The 19377-nt window shown below is 31.4% G+C and overlaps 1 protein-coding gene across 3 annotated transcripts in view; it reads left to right on the top strand.

The window, feature by feature from the left end:
- Positions 1-19377, top strand: part of LOC134707700 (ATP-dependent RNA helicase A-like) — a 48196-nt gene that overhangs the window by 17480 nt on the left and 11339 nt on the right. For all 3 annotated transcript variants that reach the window (XM_063567695.1, XM_063567696.1, XM_063567697.1), the window contains 17 exons: positions 312-476; positions 1127-1204; positions 1603-1722; positions 2211-2282; positions 3330-3471; positions 4327-4409; positions 5780-5936; positions 6504-6613; positions 7180-7278; positions 11358-11472; positions 11837-11931; positions 12661-12734; positions 13792-13944; positions 14237-14397; positions 15788-15899; positions 17163-17330; positions 17701-17785. In XM_063567695.1, coding sequence (XP_063423765.1) covers positions 312-476; positions 1127-1204; positions 1603-1722; positions 2211-2282; positions 3330-3471; positions 4327-4409; positions 5780-5936; positions 6504-6613; positions 7180-7278; positions 11358-11472; positions 11837-11931; positions 12661-12734; positions 13792-13944; positions 14237-14397; positions 15788-15899; positions 17163-17330; positions 17701-17785 — 1989 coding nt within the window. The remainder of the gene's footprint in view (positions 1-311; positions 477-1126; positions 1205-1602; positions 1723-2210; positions 2283-3329; positions 3472-4326; positions 4410-5779; positions 5937-6503; positions 6614-7179; positions 7279-11357; positions 11473-11836; positions 11932-12660; positions 12735-13791; positions 13945-14236; positions 14398-15787; positions 15900-17162; positions 17331-17700; positions 17786-19377) is intronic.

Below are 19377 nucleotides of genomic sequence, written 5' to 3'. Positions count from 1 at the left end.
ATTGAATTTGGTTAACAATATCAATAGAGGTGGGGATATAGTATTAAACTAGTTCCATATTTGCTTCATATATGAGAAAGTGTGTATAAATTGTCATATGTGTCAAATTCTAACTCCTCATTCACCTGTGGTAAACATGAAGCATCATTGTAAGAAATCTCATCAAAATCATGTAATTCAGTAGTGAAACACATCATTTTGTGACATAAGTTTGTCTTATATAAGAACCATCACACTTCTATTTATCAATTTTCTGGCATGACCATAGTTCAACAATAAACCTGGTTGCATTGTATAAATTTATTATACAGCCTGATGATACCAGTCAGCCTGTATCAATGATGTCACACACATCATTAGAGGAATTTGAACCTGCACCCAAGCGTAATACAGGTGGAGTTGTTCCCTGGTCACCACCACAGGAAAACTGGAATCCATGGTCTAATTGTAATATTGATGAAGGCCCACTAGCTCACGTAAGTACCACAGACCTCTTTTAGAGCTGGAGCAATCTAAAGTTTGTTTCTTTTTAATTGAAAAAAGCTTTAACTGGAATCCATGGCCTAATTTTAATATTGATGAAGGTCCACTAGCTCATGCTAGTACAATGAGCCTCTTTTAGAGCTAAAGCAATCATGAGTATTTTTTTGTATTGAACAAAAGCTAGATTTTAGTAATCATTTTTTGTAATAGACAAAACCTGCAAAATTGGAATTCTTTAAAAAGTTGATGAAGTCTTGCTGTTTCATAAGAAAAAGCATATCACATGACAGTTTGACAGAGAGTTACTTTGAATTACAGGGGCGGATTCAGCCATTTTAAAAAGGGGGGTTCCTAACCCAGGACAAAAGGGGGGGGGTTCCAATTACATGTCCCCATTCAAATGCATTGCTCGTCCCAAAAAAGGGGGGGTTCCAACCCCCGGAAACCCCCCTCTGGATCCGCGCCTGAATTAATTGTTGCTTTACTAAATCTACAATTGTGATAATCAAATCATATGACTTTAAAAGTAGTATTTATCTTTCTTTAATTAAGTTTTGGCATAAAAGGTATTAATGCTGAAATTCATCAAATTCATCAAAATCTTTTTATATTTAACATTACATTATTTTGTGTAAAATTACAGGCCACCCTTGACCAGATTAGTAGAGATTTATATGAATCAACAGAAAGACAAAGAAATACGGACCAGAATTTACAAAAGGTTTGTTCAAATATTTATCATATATCTTTGGTCAGTCTGAATTTCATGTACATGTAGATATCAAATATAACCTTGAAGGTTCTGAGTAGAAATTTTCTTCATTTTTGGGGTAAATATTGCATGAAATGAAATGCAATTAAAACCCTATGATACTGACTTGATATCTATATCTTCCGAGGTTTATAGTTCAAATGAAATAGTGTAGTGAAGTGATCATTATTTAGATCCTTTGATGATATGTTATATTTTGATATTTAAGTTTCAGTATGATGTGTATTTTAGTTACCATACTTGTCAAGAAAACATTTTATTTTTGAAAATTATGTAATACATGGTGAATAAATCTTTTTAAAGATAGGTTCAACTACAAATGTACAATCATGCATTTTATTTTGTAGATGATAGAAGAGAGAACAAATCTCCCAGTCTCTGGGTCACATGATTACATCTTAAATGAAATTAACAACAACTCTTGTATTATTATCAGAGGAGAAACAGGTTGTGGCAAGACCACTCAGGTAAACTTTTTCTTTAAAGTTCAATTGAAAATTCAGAAATATTTTACATAGTTTTCAGCTGTAATGGAAAAAAAAGTACATATTAGTTAAAGCATGTAATTTTCAAAGATTATATGAATTAAAATAGAATTTAATAATGTGCAAAGTGACATTGGCTCTCCCAACAACTAATTGATATGATTAAGGTATATGATTTGTACTAAAAAAAAATAAGGAAGAATTTTTTAATGATACAAAGCAAAATAAAGGCTAAATTTTTGGCAAAATTAATAGTGGGCCAATGTTGAGAAAATGTAGAATTTTGAACATTTTCATTTTGTAGATGCAAAATTGTTTCTGTTGCAGTAGAAAGGTTTACCAGGTAGAAATGATTTCTTCAAATGTTTGCACCCAAGTATGAGTTTTAGCAAAACATTTCAGAAGTATTGTTAGAATTATAAATAATTCCGTGAGATTGATGTTTGCACTGGTATTATTTCTTACAACAGGTTACCCAGTTTATTATGGATCAGATGATACAACAGGGAAGAGGAGCTGAATGTAATATTGTAATCACACAGGTAGGTTTAATACCTTTAGAAGTGCATAGTTAAATAGGGTTATAATCTTAGTAAAGCTCTAATCCTGTCTCAAACTGAAACCTAACCTTAAAATAAGCCATTTGTCAACGTATATTTGTTCCACCTAACAGAAGTTTCAATGGAAACTTTATTATAAACATTGTCATAATACCTATACCTGTTGGAACAAATATTCTATACCATTTATTCCGTTAGGAACATATACTGCAATATTTATTCCTGTGGAAATAATGTTCCAGAATATTCTTTCCTTTTGGAACTTATGTTATGAAGGAACTTCTATTCCGTGACACCTTAACCTGAAAAGTTGGTATCCATTAAAACATTGTTACCTTTTGAAAAAAAAAGCATGTAATTTGATGACCAGTAAGACAAAAATCCAACAATAAAGAAATAATGTGGTTGAAAGGAACCATAAGTGACTGTATGGCCTTCAACAATGAGCAAAACTAGTACTGTTTAGAAAAATATAAAAGGTTTGACATGCACTATTGTTTAAAATAAGAAAACCAACCATTATTACACAATGACATTTGTTGAAGTGTAGATTATGTGATAATATTAATATTCATCAGCCAACAATATTTAGTGTGGACTTTCATGTCTGAAAAGTTAGCATTATCCCAATGCAAGATAATGATTTTTTTATGTGGCATAATGTTTGAGGAAAAAGGAATTGTGACAGTGTTTAAGAATAATTTAATTTTGGATATAATGCTTCTTCTGATTGACTGACGTTATTTTGTTATGAGCCCATAGACATAATTTAGTCATGTGACCGTGACGTCATCAACGTTTTTTCATGGTTTTTAAATTAAAAGAAATGACTGTATTACTTTTTCTGTCTATTCGAAATAACATAAAAAATGTGGTGCACACTGTTAAATAACCCGTTACGCGCCTTATTCAGTGTGTACCAATTTTTTTATGTTATTTCTTCATAGACAGAAAAAAATATTACAGTCATTCCTTAAATGAATTAATAATAACTATGTGTTAAACATTGATAACAAATTTGTATTTCAGCCAAGAAGAATCAGTGCCATATCTATAGCAGAGAGAGTAGCCCAGGAGAGATGTGAGGACTTAGGCATGTCTGTAGGATACAGTGTCAGATTTGAGTCTGTATTTCCAAGGCCATATTGTGGTATTCTGTATTGCACAGTCGGTGAGTGATTGAGTATACTTAGTAAAATTAGTATACTTTAGATGGATGAATCAGAAATTATTTTCTAACTCCATTGATCTTTTTTACCCAATTTGGCAAGCACAAGAAACTCTCAAAACTGAAACTGCAAATAAGTTTTTAATGTAAAGAATACCATTTTTTTACCTCACCTATGTTTTTAGAGGGGCATTTCATTTTCTGGTCTGTGCGTCTGTTCTTCAACTGTCTGTCATTCTTTAGGTTAAATTTTTTGGTCAAGGTAGATTTTGATGAATTTGAATTCAAATCAACTTGAAAGTTAGTACACATGTTCCCTATGATATGATCATTCTAATTTAAATGCCAAATTAGATTTTTGACCACAATTTCACAGTCCTCTGGCACTGCACATAGAAAATGAAAGTGTGAGTGGGGCATCCCTGTACTTTGGACACATTCTTGTTTTTTAAATTTTTTAAAAGTAGAAGGAGAAAAAATAGATAAGGTTGATAATGGAAATTAAAAGGATTGTTAACAGTTAGAAAAATATTGTATGTTATGCAAACTTGTACATTTCTTTTAGTTAATGTTTGGGTCATAGTTTGCAAGAGGGGTACACAATTTCTCAAAAATGCCTTTTGATTTTGTCTTCCAACTAAGTTCTTTAGTTTATTGTTTAAAATAACCACTTCTGGTAATCTGGTAACCCACTCTAGGTCTATGGAATGAAAGTCTTTAAAACTTTTGTTTATATAAAATTCTAGTTTTTTACGTCAGCTTTTTTCAATCTTTGGTGACTTCCCATAATAAAGCTATCTTTTAAATTAAATGTAAACCCTAGATACAAATAATTGTAATTTTTATGTGTGTTGACAGGTACTCTCTTGAGGAGATTAGAGAATGGTATGAGGGGTATATCGCATGTTATTGTTGATGAAATACATGAGAGAGATATCAATGTAAGTATCAAGACATTTCCAAAGATATCAAAGATGAGAATTATTGATTCAATCACTTAAATGTTCTACAGAGATATAAAAAAAAGGAGAAATAGTATACAGTTAACTCTTGTTGTCTCGAACTCGGTTGACTTGAATTTTCAGTTGAGTCGAAGTTTTCACTTGGTCCCGAACTTTGTTCCATATAAATGTATGTAATTCGACTCCTGATGAGTCGAAATTTCGGTTGAGTCGAAATTTCGGTTGAGTCAAACTAAATTTGCGGTCCCAAGGTTAACAAAAGCATTCAAAATTCATTATCTATCTCGAACTAATACACATATGTCAAAACATGACCTCCAGGATTTAAATGGATCGAAGAGTTAATCTGACTATACACGTGTAATTAAATTTCCAGTCACTGAACACTGTATTAATTTATGACATGCTATTTCCACTAGTGTTTACCTATGAAATTATATAAATAATTAGTGATACACTGTTATTATTCATAAAAAAGTATTTACAATGTTTACAATAATAGTGATTTATACTAATGAGCTTGGGTGTGTATAAAGGGGCGTATTGCATTTCCGCTATTTTTTCAAAGTCCCAATACTACGTTTCTGCAAATTGAAAGTATACGTTTCCGCAATTTGTATTTATTACTTTTCCGGAAAATTACCTGGTAAATTATAAATATTTGAATATATATTAGATAAATTAGGCATCCCCCCTTGACCCCGAGGAAAAGAGAACAATGAATGGTGCAGAGTCTTTCATGTTCACCTAAATGAGCAGTTTTACGCTAGCCATCCTAATATTTTTGTCTTTGTCGATGTGTTATTGAAACTGCAAACAACATCTTACATAAAGATGAGAAGTCTAACTGTAAAAGCAACCCTTCAGAAATACGAAATTATTATATAATACTATATGCAATAATTCAACTATATTTGGTGGATGGAAATATTGTATGATCTATATGTCAGTCGCTCAGATTGAATATGACCTTGACCTCATTTTCATGGTTCATTGCTCAGTGTTAAGTGTTTGTGTTTTGGTCCGGTTTTTTTTAAAACTTTAAGCAATAGGTCAACTATATTTGTTGGAATGTATAGCTGTACATATGGTTCATCTCACCTTGACCTCATTTGCATGGTTCAGTGGTATTTTTGTTTGTTTTCTGGGTTAATGCTAAGTGTATGTTTAAATTGTAATAAAGCTTTATATTAAGGGCATAAAACCAATGATAAGTAAAGAAGGCAAGACATTTCAGCGTGTGCACTCTTGTTATAATATGCATTTGTTAATACATCAGTCCACTTTATTATGTTTTATATATTTATTGATTTTTATTGTCAGTTTCTTTATACTCTTGTCTATTTCAGACTGATTTCCTTCTGATTATGTTACGAGACATGGTAAATACATATCCACAGTTACGTGTTGTACTGATGTCAGCCACAATAGATACTTCACTGTTTTCTGAATATTTTGGAGATTGTAAAATTGTTGAAGTGTATGGAAGAACTCATCCTGTACAAGGTATGTGGTTTTTATTCCTCTGAGGCTTTAGACTTGATGAATGATAACGAAAGCAGTATTCTCTAAGGTATAGGTGCAGAAAGTTACATTTGAATTAAGTTAAATAGCATATTGATGGCAACTTGTAATGGAAGAAGTTTTGGTTTCTGCTAGACTGAAGTGATTATAGCATCCCCTTGCATAAGTAGTGAAACATCTGTCTTCTTTTTAAAATATGAAATTATTCTATAATTAAATACTGTAGTAAAAAAAAATTTACTATATTCTCAATTCAAGAAAGGTAGTTTATTTACCATATCAGGGTATTCATTCAGGATATCAAGGTTGAGTCTCTTTAAACAGTGTAATGGTATGAAATTAAGTCGTAATATGAATTATCTGTGATACAGAATTCAGAATTATGAAAACTTTTGCAGTAATATTCAGAAATAACCAAGTCCTGGAAGTTCATTTCTTAGTAAAAATGTATCCCCAAATGGATGAAGTACTCACAATATTCATCAGAAAAGGACTATTAGTACTCCATTAATTCTCCACCTTTGATCGTGCAAGTTATTTGTATTGTAGAATATTACCTAGAAGACTGTATACAGATGTTAAATTTTATCCCACTTCCAAATGATAGGAAGAAGAAGAAAGATAAAGATGAATTAGATGCTGAGGAAGGAGACCAGGAAGTAATTTATACTTTATTATATGCATTATCTCGTGCATTATTTAAGAATTGAATTCATCTTATTGTAATTTATTGGGGTGTAAAATCATTGACAGAAACACATTTTGTATGAAGTGCTTTTTCAAACCGATGAAATAACAAAAAGTAGCAATCAATTCTTATAGCAACATTGTAATGCTACAAAGATGAAATGATGATTTATAGCAAATTTCTCATTTGGTTTTTATGGATTGTTGTCATGTTGTCATGAATTGTTAATCTTATTGAGAAATATTTTTTGATATTGATAATCCTAATTTTAAGAAAAAAGAAAAATATTTTCATTTATGATTTTTATCTTTCAAAAAGTGAAAGGAAATTGAGGTAACTGATCCTGAAATAATGTTCTGTGAAATGATTTATGTGGATAGAAACATCAAAGTTATGCTGCTCTACCTACATTACATCTGCAAATTGTTCAAATCTGAAAACAAAATACATTGAATAAAGAACTTTGATCCACATAATCTAGATAGGTGTTCATGTATAAGGATAAGTGGAATATTATTTTAATTGTGACTTTTTCAGGAAAACTGTAATTTGAAAGTGAGTTCAGAATACTCTGAACAGACCAAACGAGCTTTGGCTATGCTAAATGAAAAAGAATTGTCCTTTGAACTGATAGAGGTAAGACAAGTTCAAATTATTTATTCCTAAGAGCAAAATTATCAGGAAATCAAGATCTACAACAATACATGCAAGATAATCTCTTCTCATTTTTAAATTTTGTTTGCATTTATAGAAAACTGTAAACAGGAAAAATGATCATCAAATGTATGGATATGACTTGAAAAAAAGGAAAATCACAAAAATACTGAACTTAGAGGAAAATCAATTCGGAAAGTCCATAATCACATGGCAAAATCAAATAACAAAACGCATCAAAAACAAATGGACAAGAACTGTCATATTCCTGACTTGGTACAGGCATTTTCAAATGCAGAAAATGGTGAATTAAACCTGGTTCTATAGCGCTAAACCTCTCACTTTAATGACAGTCTCATCAAATTCCGTTATATTTACATTGATGCGTTAAATAAACAGGCACAATGAATAAAATAGTCAAAATATGGGTACATCAGTCATCATAGTATAACAATTTTAAAAGGAACACTTTAACAGAACACAAAAACATCTACTATCTACAAACACATTGATTGATTTGAGTGTCTAACATCAGAATTTTTTTTTATATGTCACATGAATTTGTCGTTCAATGTGCATACAAACAATTTTAAAATTTACCTAGGCAATGTAAGCATGCAGGGTGAAAAAATCAAAAGTATGTAAGAATTAATTACAGAAATAGACTGAGAATTAAACTAGTCCAAAAGTTATAGATAGAATTTATAAGTATCCAAAAATAGTTAATTCCACTTACCGATTGAATGATTTTGACGTTTGTGGTTCAACGTATATAGTAATTCATAATAGAAATATATCATAATGGACCCACATATTTATTTCTTAAAGAAGTTATTGCCCCTAAATGACATTTTTATACGCCCGTCAAAATTTTGACGGGACGTATTATGTTATACAAATGTCCACAGTCCGGCGTAAACATGTCGCACCGTAACATGAGAACGACTGATTAAAATTTCATGAAACTTATTATAGTTGTTTCTTATGATAGTCAAATGATCTGTATACTTTTTGGTGAAATAAGAATAAAACTTTTTGAGTTAAGGCACTTTGATTATTGCTTAAAACTTTACACACTTATTAGTAATATTAATCTTAAGATCTGTATACTTTTTGGTGATGATTCAAAATTTCATTTTTGAGTTATTGAGTATTTTGTAAAAAAGGGGGAAGCATTTTTTACATGTCGCACCGTATCTCAAAAACAATTTATGATGGTTGCTTAAAACTTTACACACTTCTTTGATATATTAATCTAAAGATCTGTATACTTTTTAGTTTTGATTTAAAATTTTATTTTAGTGATATTTAGTTTTTTTGAAAAAAAAAGAGGGGGGAGGGGGTTTCATATGTCGCTCCGTATCTCAAAAACAATATATGGTTATTGCTTAAAACTTTCTCAGAAACTATTTATGATTATTATACCCCACGCAACGAGTTGCGGAGGGTATAATGTTTTTGACCCGTCCGTCAGTCAGTCCTGTTTCTTGTCATCGCAACTCCTCTCAAACCACACAACAGAATTTCACGAAACCTTTTCAGATAATAAGGACATACTATGTAGTTGTGCATATCGACGGGAAATTGCGATTCAATTTTTTTTCTAGGAGTTACGCCCCTTTGAACTGATTTGCTTCAATGTACTTCTGCAACAGTTTGTCATCTCAACTCCTCTGAAACACAACAGATTTTCATGAAATTTTGTAGATAATAAGGACATACTATTTAGATGTGCATATTGGCAGGAAATTAATTTTTCTTATACAATTTTTTTTTCTTACACTTATTTAATTTCTCCAATGACAATGTGGGGACGTGGGGTATGTGAGAGTTCTCACTAAGGTTCTTTAATTGCATAAAACTTTAACACAAGACAATGGGTGTATTATACACTCATGGCGCAGCTGTTTATTTTTTATTTTCAACCTTTTTACATATTATTATTTTTGAGATAAAATAGGTTGGCAGAAACATCAGCAATACATATCTTAAAAAGTATACCAAAAACTGTCTGAAACAATACATAATAAAATTTTGTTTATGGGAGTGAGTTTTTTTATACGACCGCAAATTTTGAAAAAATTTTCGTCGTATATTGCTATCATGTTGGCGTTGTCGTCTGCGTCGTCGTCGTCGTCCGAATACTTTTAGTTTTCGCACTCTAACTTTAGTAAAAGTGAAAAGAAATCTATGAAATTTTAACACAAGGTTTATGACCATAAAAAGAAGGTTGGTATTGATTTTGGGAGTTTTGGTCCCAACATTTTAGGAATTAGGGGCCAAAAAGGGCCCAAATAAGCATTTTCTTGGTTTTCGCACTATAACTTTAGTTTAAGTTAATAGAAATCTATGAAATTTTGACACAAGGTTTATGACCACAAAAGAAAGGTCGGGATTGATTTTGGGAGTTTTGGTTTCAACAGTTTAGGAATAAGGGGCCAAAAAAGGGCCCAAATAAGCATTATTCTTGGTTTTCGCACAATAACTTCAGTTTAAGTATATAGAAATCAATGAAATTTAAACACAATGTTAATGACCACAAAAGGAAGATTGGTATTGATTTTGGGAGTTAAGGTCCCAACAGTTTAGGAATTAGGGTCCAAAAAGGGACCCAAATAAGCATTTTCTTGGTTTTCGCACCATAACGTTAGTATAAGTAAATAGAAATCTCTGAAATTTAAACACAAGGTTTATGACCATAAAAGGAAGGTTGGTATTGATTTTGGGAGTTTTGGTCCCAACAGTTTAGGAAAAAGGGGCCCAAAGGGTCCAAAATTAAACTTTGCTTGATTTCATAAAAATTGAATAATTGGGGTTCTTTTATATGCCTAATCTAACTGTGTATGTAGATTCTTAACTTTTGGTCATGTTTTCAAATTGGTCTACATTAAGGTCCAAAGGGTCCAAAATTAAACTTCGTTTGATTTTGACAAAAAATGAATCGGTTGGGTTCTTTGATATGTTGAATCTAAAAATGTACTTAGATTCTTGATTATTGGCCCAGTTTTCAAGTTGGTCCAAATCTGGGTCCAAAATTAAACTTTATTTGATTTCATCAAAAATTGAATAAATGGGGTTCTTTGTTATGCCAAATCTAACTGTGTATGTAGATTCTTCATTTTTGGTCCCGTTTTCAAATTGGCCTACATTAAGGTCCAAAGGGTCCAAAATTAAACTAAGTTTGATTTTAACAAAAATTAAATTCTTGGGCCTCTTTGATATGCTGAATCTAAACATGTACTTAGATTTTTGATTATGGGCCCAGTTTTCAAGTTGGTCCAAATCAGGATCTAAAATTATTATATTAAGTATTGTGTAATAGCAAGTCTTTTCAATTGCACAGTATTGTGCAATGGCAAGAAATATATAATTTCACAATATTGTGAAATAGCAAATTTTTTTTTAATTAGAGTTATCTTTCTTTGTCCAGAATAGTAAGCAAGAAATATCTTATTGCACATTATTGTGCAATAGCAAGATTTTTTTTTAATTGCAGTTATCTTTCTTTGTCCAGAATCAACTTAAATCTTTGTTATATACAATATACAATGTATATTCACTTTTTACTACCAACTGATAAATTTAAATAATCTTTACCATTCAGTGATAACAAGCAGTTTTTTTACATCTTAATATTTTATGATGTATTTAAATGAGTAGTTATTGTTGCAAACTCCATTAGAATATTTTAATTGAGATTAGTTTTGGAATAAGGGAAAGGGGGATGTGATTAAAAAATTGGGTTCAATTTTTCGCATTTGATTTCATAAATAAAAAGAAAATTTCTTCAAACATTTTTTTGAGAGGATTAATATTCAACAGCATAGTGAATTGCTCTAAGAGAAAACAAACAATTTTAAGTTCATTAGAACACATTCATTCTGTGTCAGAAACCTATGCTGTGTCAACTATTTAATCACAATCCAAATTTAGAGCTGAATACAGCTTGAATGTTGTGTCCATACTTGCCCCAACCGTTCAGGGTTCAACCTCTGCGGTCGTATAAAGCTACGCCCTGCGGAGCATCTGGTTTCATATAATTTGTATACTATATTTTACAGGCTCTTATCAAGTACATAAAGACACTAGGTATACCAGGAGCTTTATTGATATTCTTGCCTGGATGGAATCTTATCTTTGCCCTACATAAACATCTGGAGATGCATCCTGAATTTGGTATGAAATAATGTTTTTGCACCAATATATGCTTAATATCTTTTCCTCCTCCCTATCTAGACAAAGTATATTCTAAAAATGAATCTGGTAACCCCATATCAATTTGAGTTATATCATTAAATGGAAATGTTCCTAGCAGTAATCTATCATTATTAACCAAATTCTTTGAACGTTTTTGAGAAATGTTAATTTACAATTAAAATGCACTTTTTATGCCCCTGTCTTAGTGGTAGGAGCATTAAGGTATACACTTGTCAATCTGTCTGTACATACAATGATAACATGGTCATTTATTATATATGATTACTTTAATCCTGTATACACACTATTGTCCTCATCTGCAATGACTTTGATATATTAACAGGTGGTCCACAGTATAGACTGTTACCCTTGCATTCACAAATACCTAGGGAGGACCAGAGGAGAGTGTTTGATCCAGTCCCAGATGGTGTAACTAAGGTAAAAGACGTTAACGCTATTATCCTAATGCATGTAGTTTAAAGGTTTATTTGTATAAATGTTTGCTGAAACAAGCAATAGCATCATACAAGCTGAAGCCCCACCTATCTATTGATAGCAATTGTAAAACTTAATTACAATGCTTGAGCAAACAGTAATACATACAAATCAAACCTTGGAATTACATGCATTAGGAAAACAGCTGTAATGTTCCATAGATATTGAATACTATGACATGAGGCAACATACAAATATATTATTGATTGATGTTTTCATCAACCCTAAAAACATATGATGTTAGTTTCCTATATTTAAGTTGTGACTCATTTATTTATTTGTATTTCTCTTTAAGAATAAACCTTTTTTTAGATGACCTAAATGCCATGGCTGTCATTTGAACATCTATTTCTTCAAAAGCCATAAGAACATAATTTTCACTTGTGAAATTCTACTGATTTTTTAGTCATAACAGAAAAATATATATTCCTTATTGCTATTCCGGCTTGACCCAAGAATCTGTCCTGCTTGAACTTTTGACATCATACAATAATCACTTTTCCATTGTGGCGTCAGATATTTTCTATTATGACGTCAAAATTTTACTGGAACTTTTGTGATGTCCAGTAATGGCTGACAAATTGCACTCAGGTGTATTGAATACTTACAGTCATAACCATGAAATAAATAATTTTTCTTTTTCAATTTTCAATGTTTTTTTTCTGTTTTCAGATTATTCTATCAACCAACATAGCAGAAACCAGTGTTACTATTAATGATGTTGTCTTTGTTGTTGACAGCTGCAAGTAAGTAAAAAAATACTGTCCAAAAATGTCAGGAAACTGTCTGTTGCAACACACGCTAATAATTACATTGATTGTATGTTTCACAATGATACGATAATTTGATTGGCTACCAGCAATCTCGCGTCCTTCTAAAATTGACATTTATTACATAATGAAATTTAACATTCATGATGACACAAGATCCCGCTGTTAAGTGCCCAGGTAAATTGAAGAAAGCCCATTGAAAGAAATCGTGTTTTTACGATCCTAGCTAAAAAATGTAATAACAAGTATTGAATGCTTCTTTTTGTAATTTCATAGGATTGTATAAGCGCTGACCATGTGCACATTTTATGAATGAAGCTCTTCTGCGCTTCATACAAAATGTACTTCAGTCAACTCTTTTACACCCCAATGAATTTACAAAAACAAGCTTTCAATTCTTACTTTGACTTTTCTCTGTACAGATCACTGTAGTCCAACACTATGTTACTTAGTGCCTCTTACTCCAGTTCTCTTCCACTAAATAAACAGATTCATGAATTCAAATAAACCCATAGAAAGTGGGATTAAAGCTGAACAAACAAATGAACAAACTTATACTCAATTGTAACATTCATATCATACAGAAGTATGGAATTATTCAATAGCAAATTTTGGGGTAAAGACTGCACTCAATGCAATCAAAACCCTATGTTACTGACTTGATATCTAAATCTTCCAAGTCTTATCACTACCTTTTTGATACATAAAATATAATGCATTGATTATATATAAAATTCTATACATCTTATCCATGAACAATTCAAGAAATTTATCTCCAATTGTCAAGAAATGTTGTTGAATCAACTACAACTAATGCTTTATACAATGCAATATTAAATTTTACTTCCCACTGATAAATTAAAACAATTTTTACCCTTCAGTGCTACAAGCATTTTGATTATTGAGTGGTTCTTGTATATATTATCTAACTACAAGAAAGTTTTGAATTTTGAATCTTTTATATGTTTTATTTCTTACTATGATGGTTTTAAGATTAATGATAAACTTGATAATATGTTTTCAATGATTACAGAGCCAAAATGAAACTATTCACCTCCCATAACAACATGACCAATTATGCCACAGTCTGGGCATCAAAGACCAACTTAGAGCAGAGAAGAGGGAGAGCTGGACGTGTTAGACCAGGATTTGCCTTCCATTTGTGCAGTAGAGCCAGATTTGAAAGGTTATTTCAATATTTAGGATGTCCAAAAATTACTTCAAAGTGAAAGCTTTGTTTATGTTTGTGACAATGCACTATAAGGTAAGTGAGGGAAATATGCATTGTACATATATAGATATATAATAGGAAAAGTTTGGTACTTATTGTGGAATAAAAGGCAGGAATTCGTCTCTTTGTCCAACATATATTTTTTTTATGGGTAAATTTACTGATTTTGAGCTGACATATTATATATCAAAAAAATTTGATGTATGTCTAATTTTAACTTTCTTCATTGTAATTTTGATTTGAATAGGTTGGAACAGCATACAACACCAGAGATTTTCAGAACGCCTCTTCATGAACTAGCATTGTCAATTAAGCTACTGAGGCTGGGCCCAATAGCTAAATTCATGGCTAAAGCAGTGGAACCACCACCCATTGATGCTGTCATTGAAGCTGAAGCTCTTCTTAAAGGTACGTAACAGTTGCAGTGACAAGATCATTGCTAATGATTTTTTATTGGTATGCTTTATAACATTCATTTTGGGGAATCCTATCATCATAATTTTACAGTTTTGTTTACTGAGATGAAATATTTCCTACCAAAATGCTTTGCAAGTCAAAGTCACATAATTTGACATTTAATTGTTCTTGTCATTGCAACTCCTCTTTAACCTCAAAATGAATTCAGGAAACTTTATAGATCACAAGGAAATACTGTGTAGATGTGAATATCGACTGGAAATTATGATTAAAAAAAATTCTAGGAGTAATGCCCTTTAAACTTTTTGCCTGAATGTACTATTGCAACAGTTTGTCATCTCATTTCTTCTGAATCCACACAACAGTATAGGCCACTGTCAGTAAAATGGTGTTACATGTTAGTTTCACTTGTCTCCAAATATCTAAAATAATGCTTAACAAGTTTTTAAGTTGTGACATAATACCTTTTTATACGCCCGTCAAAATTTTGACGGGACGTATTATGGTATACAAATGTCCGGTGTCCGTCCGTCTGTCTGTCCGTTCGTCTGTCTGTCCGGCGTAAACATGTCGCTACGTAACTTGAGAACGACTTATCCAAATTTCATGAAACTTAACATAGTTGTTTTTCATGATGGGCAAATTATCTGTATACTTTTTGGTGAAAATAAGATTTAAACTTTTTGAGTTACGGCACTTTGTAACTAAAACAGGGGTGTGTTTTTTTCACATGTCGCACCGTATCTCAAAAACGATTTATGATTATTGCTTAAACCTTTAAACACTTCTTAGTTTTATTAATCTTAATATCTGTATACTTTTTGGTGATGATTCAAAATTATATTTTTGAGTTATTGAGTATTTTTTTAAAAAGGGGGAGTTTTTTTTTACATGTCGCACCAAATCTCAAAAACGATTTATGATTATTGCTTAAAACTTTACACATGTCTTTGTTATATTAATCTAAAGATCTGTATACTTTTTGGTGATAATTCAAACTTTCATTTTTGAGTTATTGAGTATTTTGTAAAAAAGGGGGAGGTTTTTTTTTACATGTTGTGCCGTATCTCAAAAACAATTTATGATTATTGCTTAAAACTTTACACACTTCTTTGTTATATTAATCTAAAGATCTGTATACTTTTTGATTTTGATTCAAAATTTTATTTTAGTGATATTTAGTTTTTTATGATTATTGCATAAAACTTCCACACAAGACGTCGGGCGTATCATGCGCTCATGGCGCAGCTGTTTATTATTTAGGTTATGAACAAGAAAAAGAAAAAAATATCTTTTTAAATCTAAAATAAATATAGCATCTAAATGTTCATGTGATGCTGATACACAGCTTTTAATAATTGGTTTCCTATTCTTTTATTAGAGATGAGAGCTTTGGATACTAATGATGAGCTTACACCACTTGGTAAAATTTTGGCTAAACTACCTATAGAACCAAGACTAGGCAAGATGATCATCTTTGGATGTATGTTTTAGTAAGTATTATCAATGTTAAGTAAATTTATAACCTGAAGAGGAAAAAGATAAGTAACATATGTATCTAATTAGTATAACTTAACATTCATAAGACATATCTGTAGTTTTAAGCCTTCATATAATATTGTTTATTATGAAATCTTATATTTTTAACTATCCATGGAGACTTGTTAGTCTCCATGGATAGTTAAAAATATAAGATTTTTTGTGTGTGTAATATTGACAGAATTAAGTACTGTGGATTCATTAATATTCGTTGGATACCAATTTTCGTGGATACAGGAGAACCATGAATTCAAATGTTCAACGAAATACAAATTTTCTTCAGGATTGTTTGCAGACTTTACCAAAACCACGAAATTGAATATCCACAAATATGCAATTTTCCTCAATCCACCAAAATTGGTGCCCACTAAAATAAATGAATCCACAGTATCTTGTTTCTCCTCTTTTCTTTGAATATTGATGGTATATAAATAAGGTTGTGGTAAGTAAGATGTTAAGTTAAATGCTGAATACTGATTGTTTAATGTGAACAAATGTTGAATGTTTTTGTATGAAAAAAGTATCATGTTAATCAGAAAGAACTTGTATATTCAATACAACTTTTATTTTTAAAACGCTCTACAACATTCTCTAAAAATGAAATCATAATTTTTCAGTCAGTTTAATTGAAGTCTGGAGCTGGCATGTCAGTTAACTGCTAGTAGTCTGTTGTTATTTATGTATTATTGTCATTTTGTTTATTTTCTTTGGTTATATCTTCTGACATCAGACTCGGACTTCTCTTGAACTGAATTTTAATGTACGTATTGTTATGCTTTTACTTTTCTACATTAGTTAGAGGTATAGCGGGAGGGTTGAGATCTCACAAACATGTTTAACCCCGCCGCATTTTTGCGCCTGTCCCAAGTCAGGAGCCTCTGGCCTTTGTTAGTCTTGTATTATTTTACTTTTAGTTTCTTGTGTACAATTTGGAAATTAGTATGGCGTTCATTATCACTGAACTAGTATATATTTGTTTAGGGGCCAGCTGAAGGACGCCTCCGGGTGCGGGAATTTCCCGCTACATTGAAAACCTGTTGGTGACCTTCTGCTGTTGTTTTTTTCATTGGTCGGGTTGTTGTCTCTTTGACACATTCCCCATTTCCATTCTCAATTTTATTACATATTGTTAGTGTCTTCACATTCCACCAACCCTTAAACCGCTGATCTTCTAATTAAACAAAAATTCAAAACAAATAATTCCTGTAATATTTTAGTGTTGGTGATGCAGTGTGTACAATAGCTGCCAGTACAACCTTCCCAGAACCATTTATAACCCCTACAGATAGAAGAAGATTAGGCTGGGTACATAAATCTTTAGCTGGAGACAGATTCAGTGATCATGTAGCATTATTAAATGCTTTTCAAATGTGGGAAGATTCAAGGTAAATTTTCTTAAAGTATTGGTAATAAATGTTTTTAAAGTATAGGGTTAAATTGTTCAAATTGGTACAAAAAAAATCTTATCAGTCTGCTAATTCTGAATATGATTTCATTGATCGATCAAATATTAATACAGATATTTTGCCTTGAAAACATTTTGCTGCTCCAAAAATAAAAAAAATAAATTATGGCCTTTTTTTTGCTGCAACATATTGTGTTAAAATTGACTTGATACTGATTTTCACACAAATTTCATAAAATCAATACATCTGCTAACCCAAAAATCTTTTTTATTTCTATAAACTTCAACACTTGCAATCTATGAGTTTTAAAAAGTCAGTCATACGAATATGGTTATGTATATATTTTCAGATCTGGTGGAGAAATGTCAGAGATGAATTTCTGTGATCAAAAGTCATTGTCAATGCCAACACTTAGAATGACATCTGAAGCCAAGGTAAGATAACTCTGTCATTTATAGGAAAAGATATGTTAATATAGGCTTATAAAAAAATTAGCCTTCTCAGATAATTATTCTTTTCTATAAGAATTTGGATTGTTTTCCATTTTGATTTGATACATTAAAATCTGATACTGTAGAATTATAAACAAATGCAAGGTTTTTATTCATGCTAAAATGTGATATGAACATCACACCATTTAAAACTCTCATTTAGTTTGGTGATTGTGATATATTCTACAATATCTACAGGAGTCTAATTAATATATCTCCTATTTGTTGTTTAGTATGAATGAATGCATTAAATTTTGAAGACAGTACAATGATGGCTGGTGACTTTGTCTATCTTATTAGTCTATTCATTAAATTATAAGTTATCAAAATGAAAGAACTTATCATATGAACAAACTAATGGACTTGATAGTAACTTATTCCAATAATTGGCTTTTACAAAATGATTTCTGATGGAAGGTAAAAAAAGGGTGTCCTTGTCTAATCTTTAGGAATTTTTATTAGCCAATGTAGCTAAAGTTATGATTTCAACAGTTGAGGAATGGTATCAGTTGTTATACAAAGAAATGAAAACAAAATGTTATTAATTGCATGTGTCCGAGATGCTTTTCTATTAATATGCTATATGATGAACTTTGAAGAGCTATATGAGTGTCTTTATTTGTTTAGATATTAAAATTTCAATCACTTAATTAACATAATAAATGAGTTTCTAAGGGTACCATATTTATTCTATTTAAAGCCCCCCTTCTAATTAACGCCCCCCTACCGAAAATAGTGTGTTCAGAACTTTTGACTTCTAATAAACGCCCCCATTTTGTAGTTAAAAAAATAAATTTGAAACTTACCCATTACAATATTGCAAAGACATCGACCCGGTAACTCAGAAACATGAAACGAAAAATCAATAACTTCCATGTTTTAATCCACTCCGATAATACAACACAGTGTGTACAAGTTCCAAAAATAGATTTGTCAGTTACACAGTACGCTATTTTAAAAGTTCAACGTTATAAACAGGCATGCATTTCTAAACTAATATTGAATAAATTTATACATCAAATGTTATTGTTTTTTCAGTGACCAGGGCTATCACAGTCTGATTCTGTAGCCTCATTGAGGTCAGAATCTATTTCACCCTCACTCTCGCTAACTTCCATGGCTTCTTCGTCGTACACTGAAACGTTAGCCAACATTTCCTCATCCATTTGGACATCTTCCATGTCGAACCCCTCGAAAGGATCATTATCATCATCGTGGTCATTTTGAAATAAATGATCTTCGCTTCCGTCCAACTCATTCGAGATCCCACACTTTTTAAACGATTTTCGTATAATTTCTGGAGTGATAGAATCCCATGCTTTTTTAATCCAACTGAGAATTACGGACTTTGAAGGGGCCCGTCTATTGCCACCTTTGGTTCTTTCAACAGGTCCATTAAATAACCATTCGTCATACATTTCTGATTAGTATGATTTGAATGGCCTATTCCACGAAACATCAGCTGGTTGTAATTTTGAAGTGCAGCCCCCGGGAATTACAGCCATGTCAGAATTGTACTTCATTCGTACTGATTC

This window comes from Mytilus trossulus, chromosome 2, assembly GCF_036588685.1.
Source record: "Mytilus trossulus isolate FHL-02 chromosome 2, PNRI_Mtr1.1.1.hap1, whole genome shotgun sequence".
NCBI lineage: Eukaryota > Metazoa > Mollusca > Bivalvia > Mytilida > Mytilidae > Mytilus > Mytilus trossulus.
Note: the sequence above shows the minus strand (reverse complement) of the source record. Positions and strands in the feature narration are given on the sequence as shown.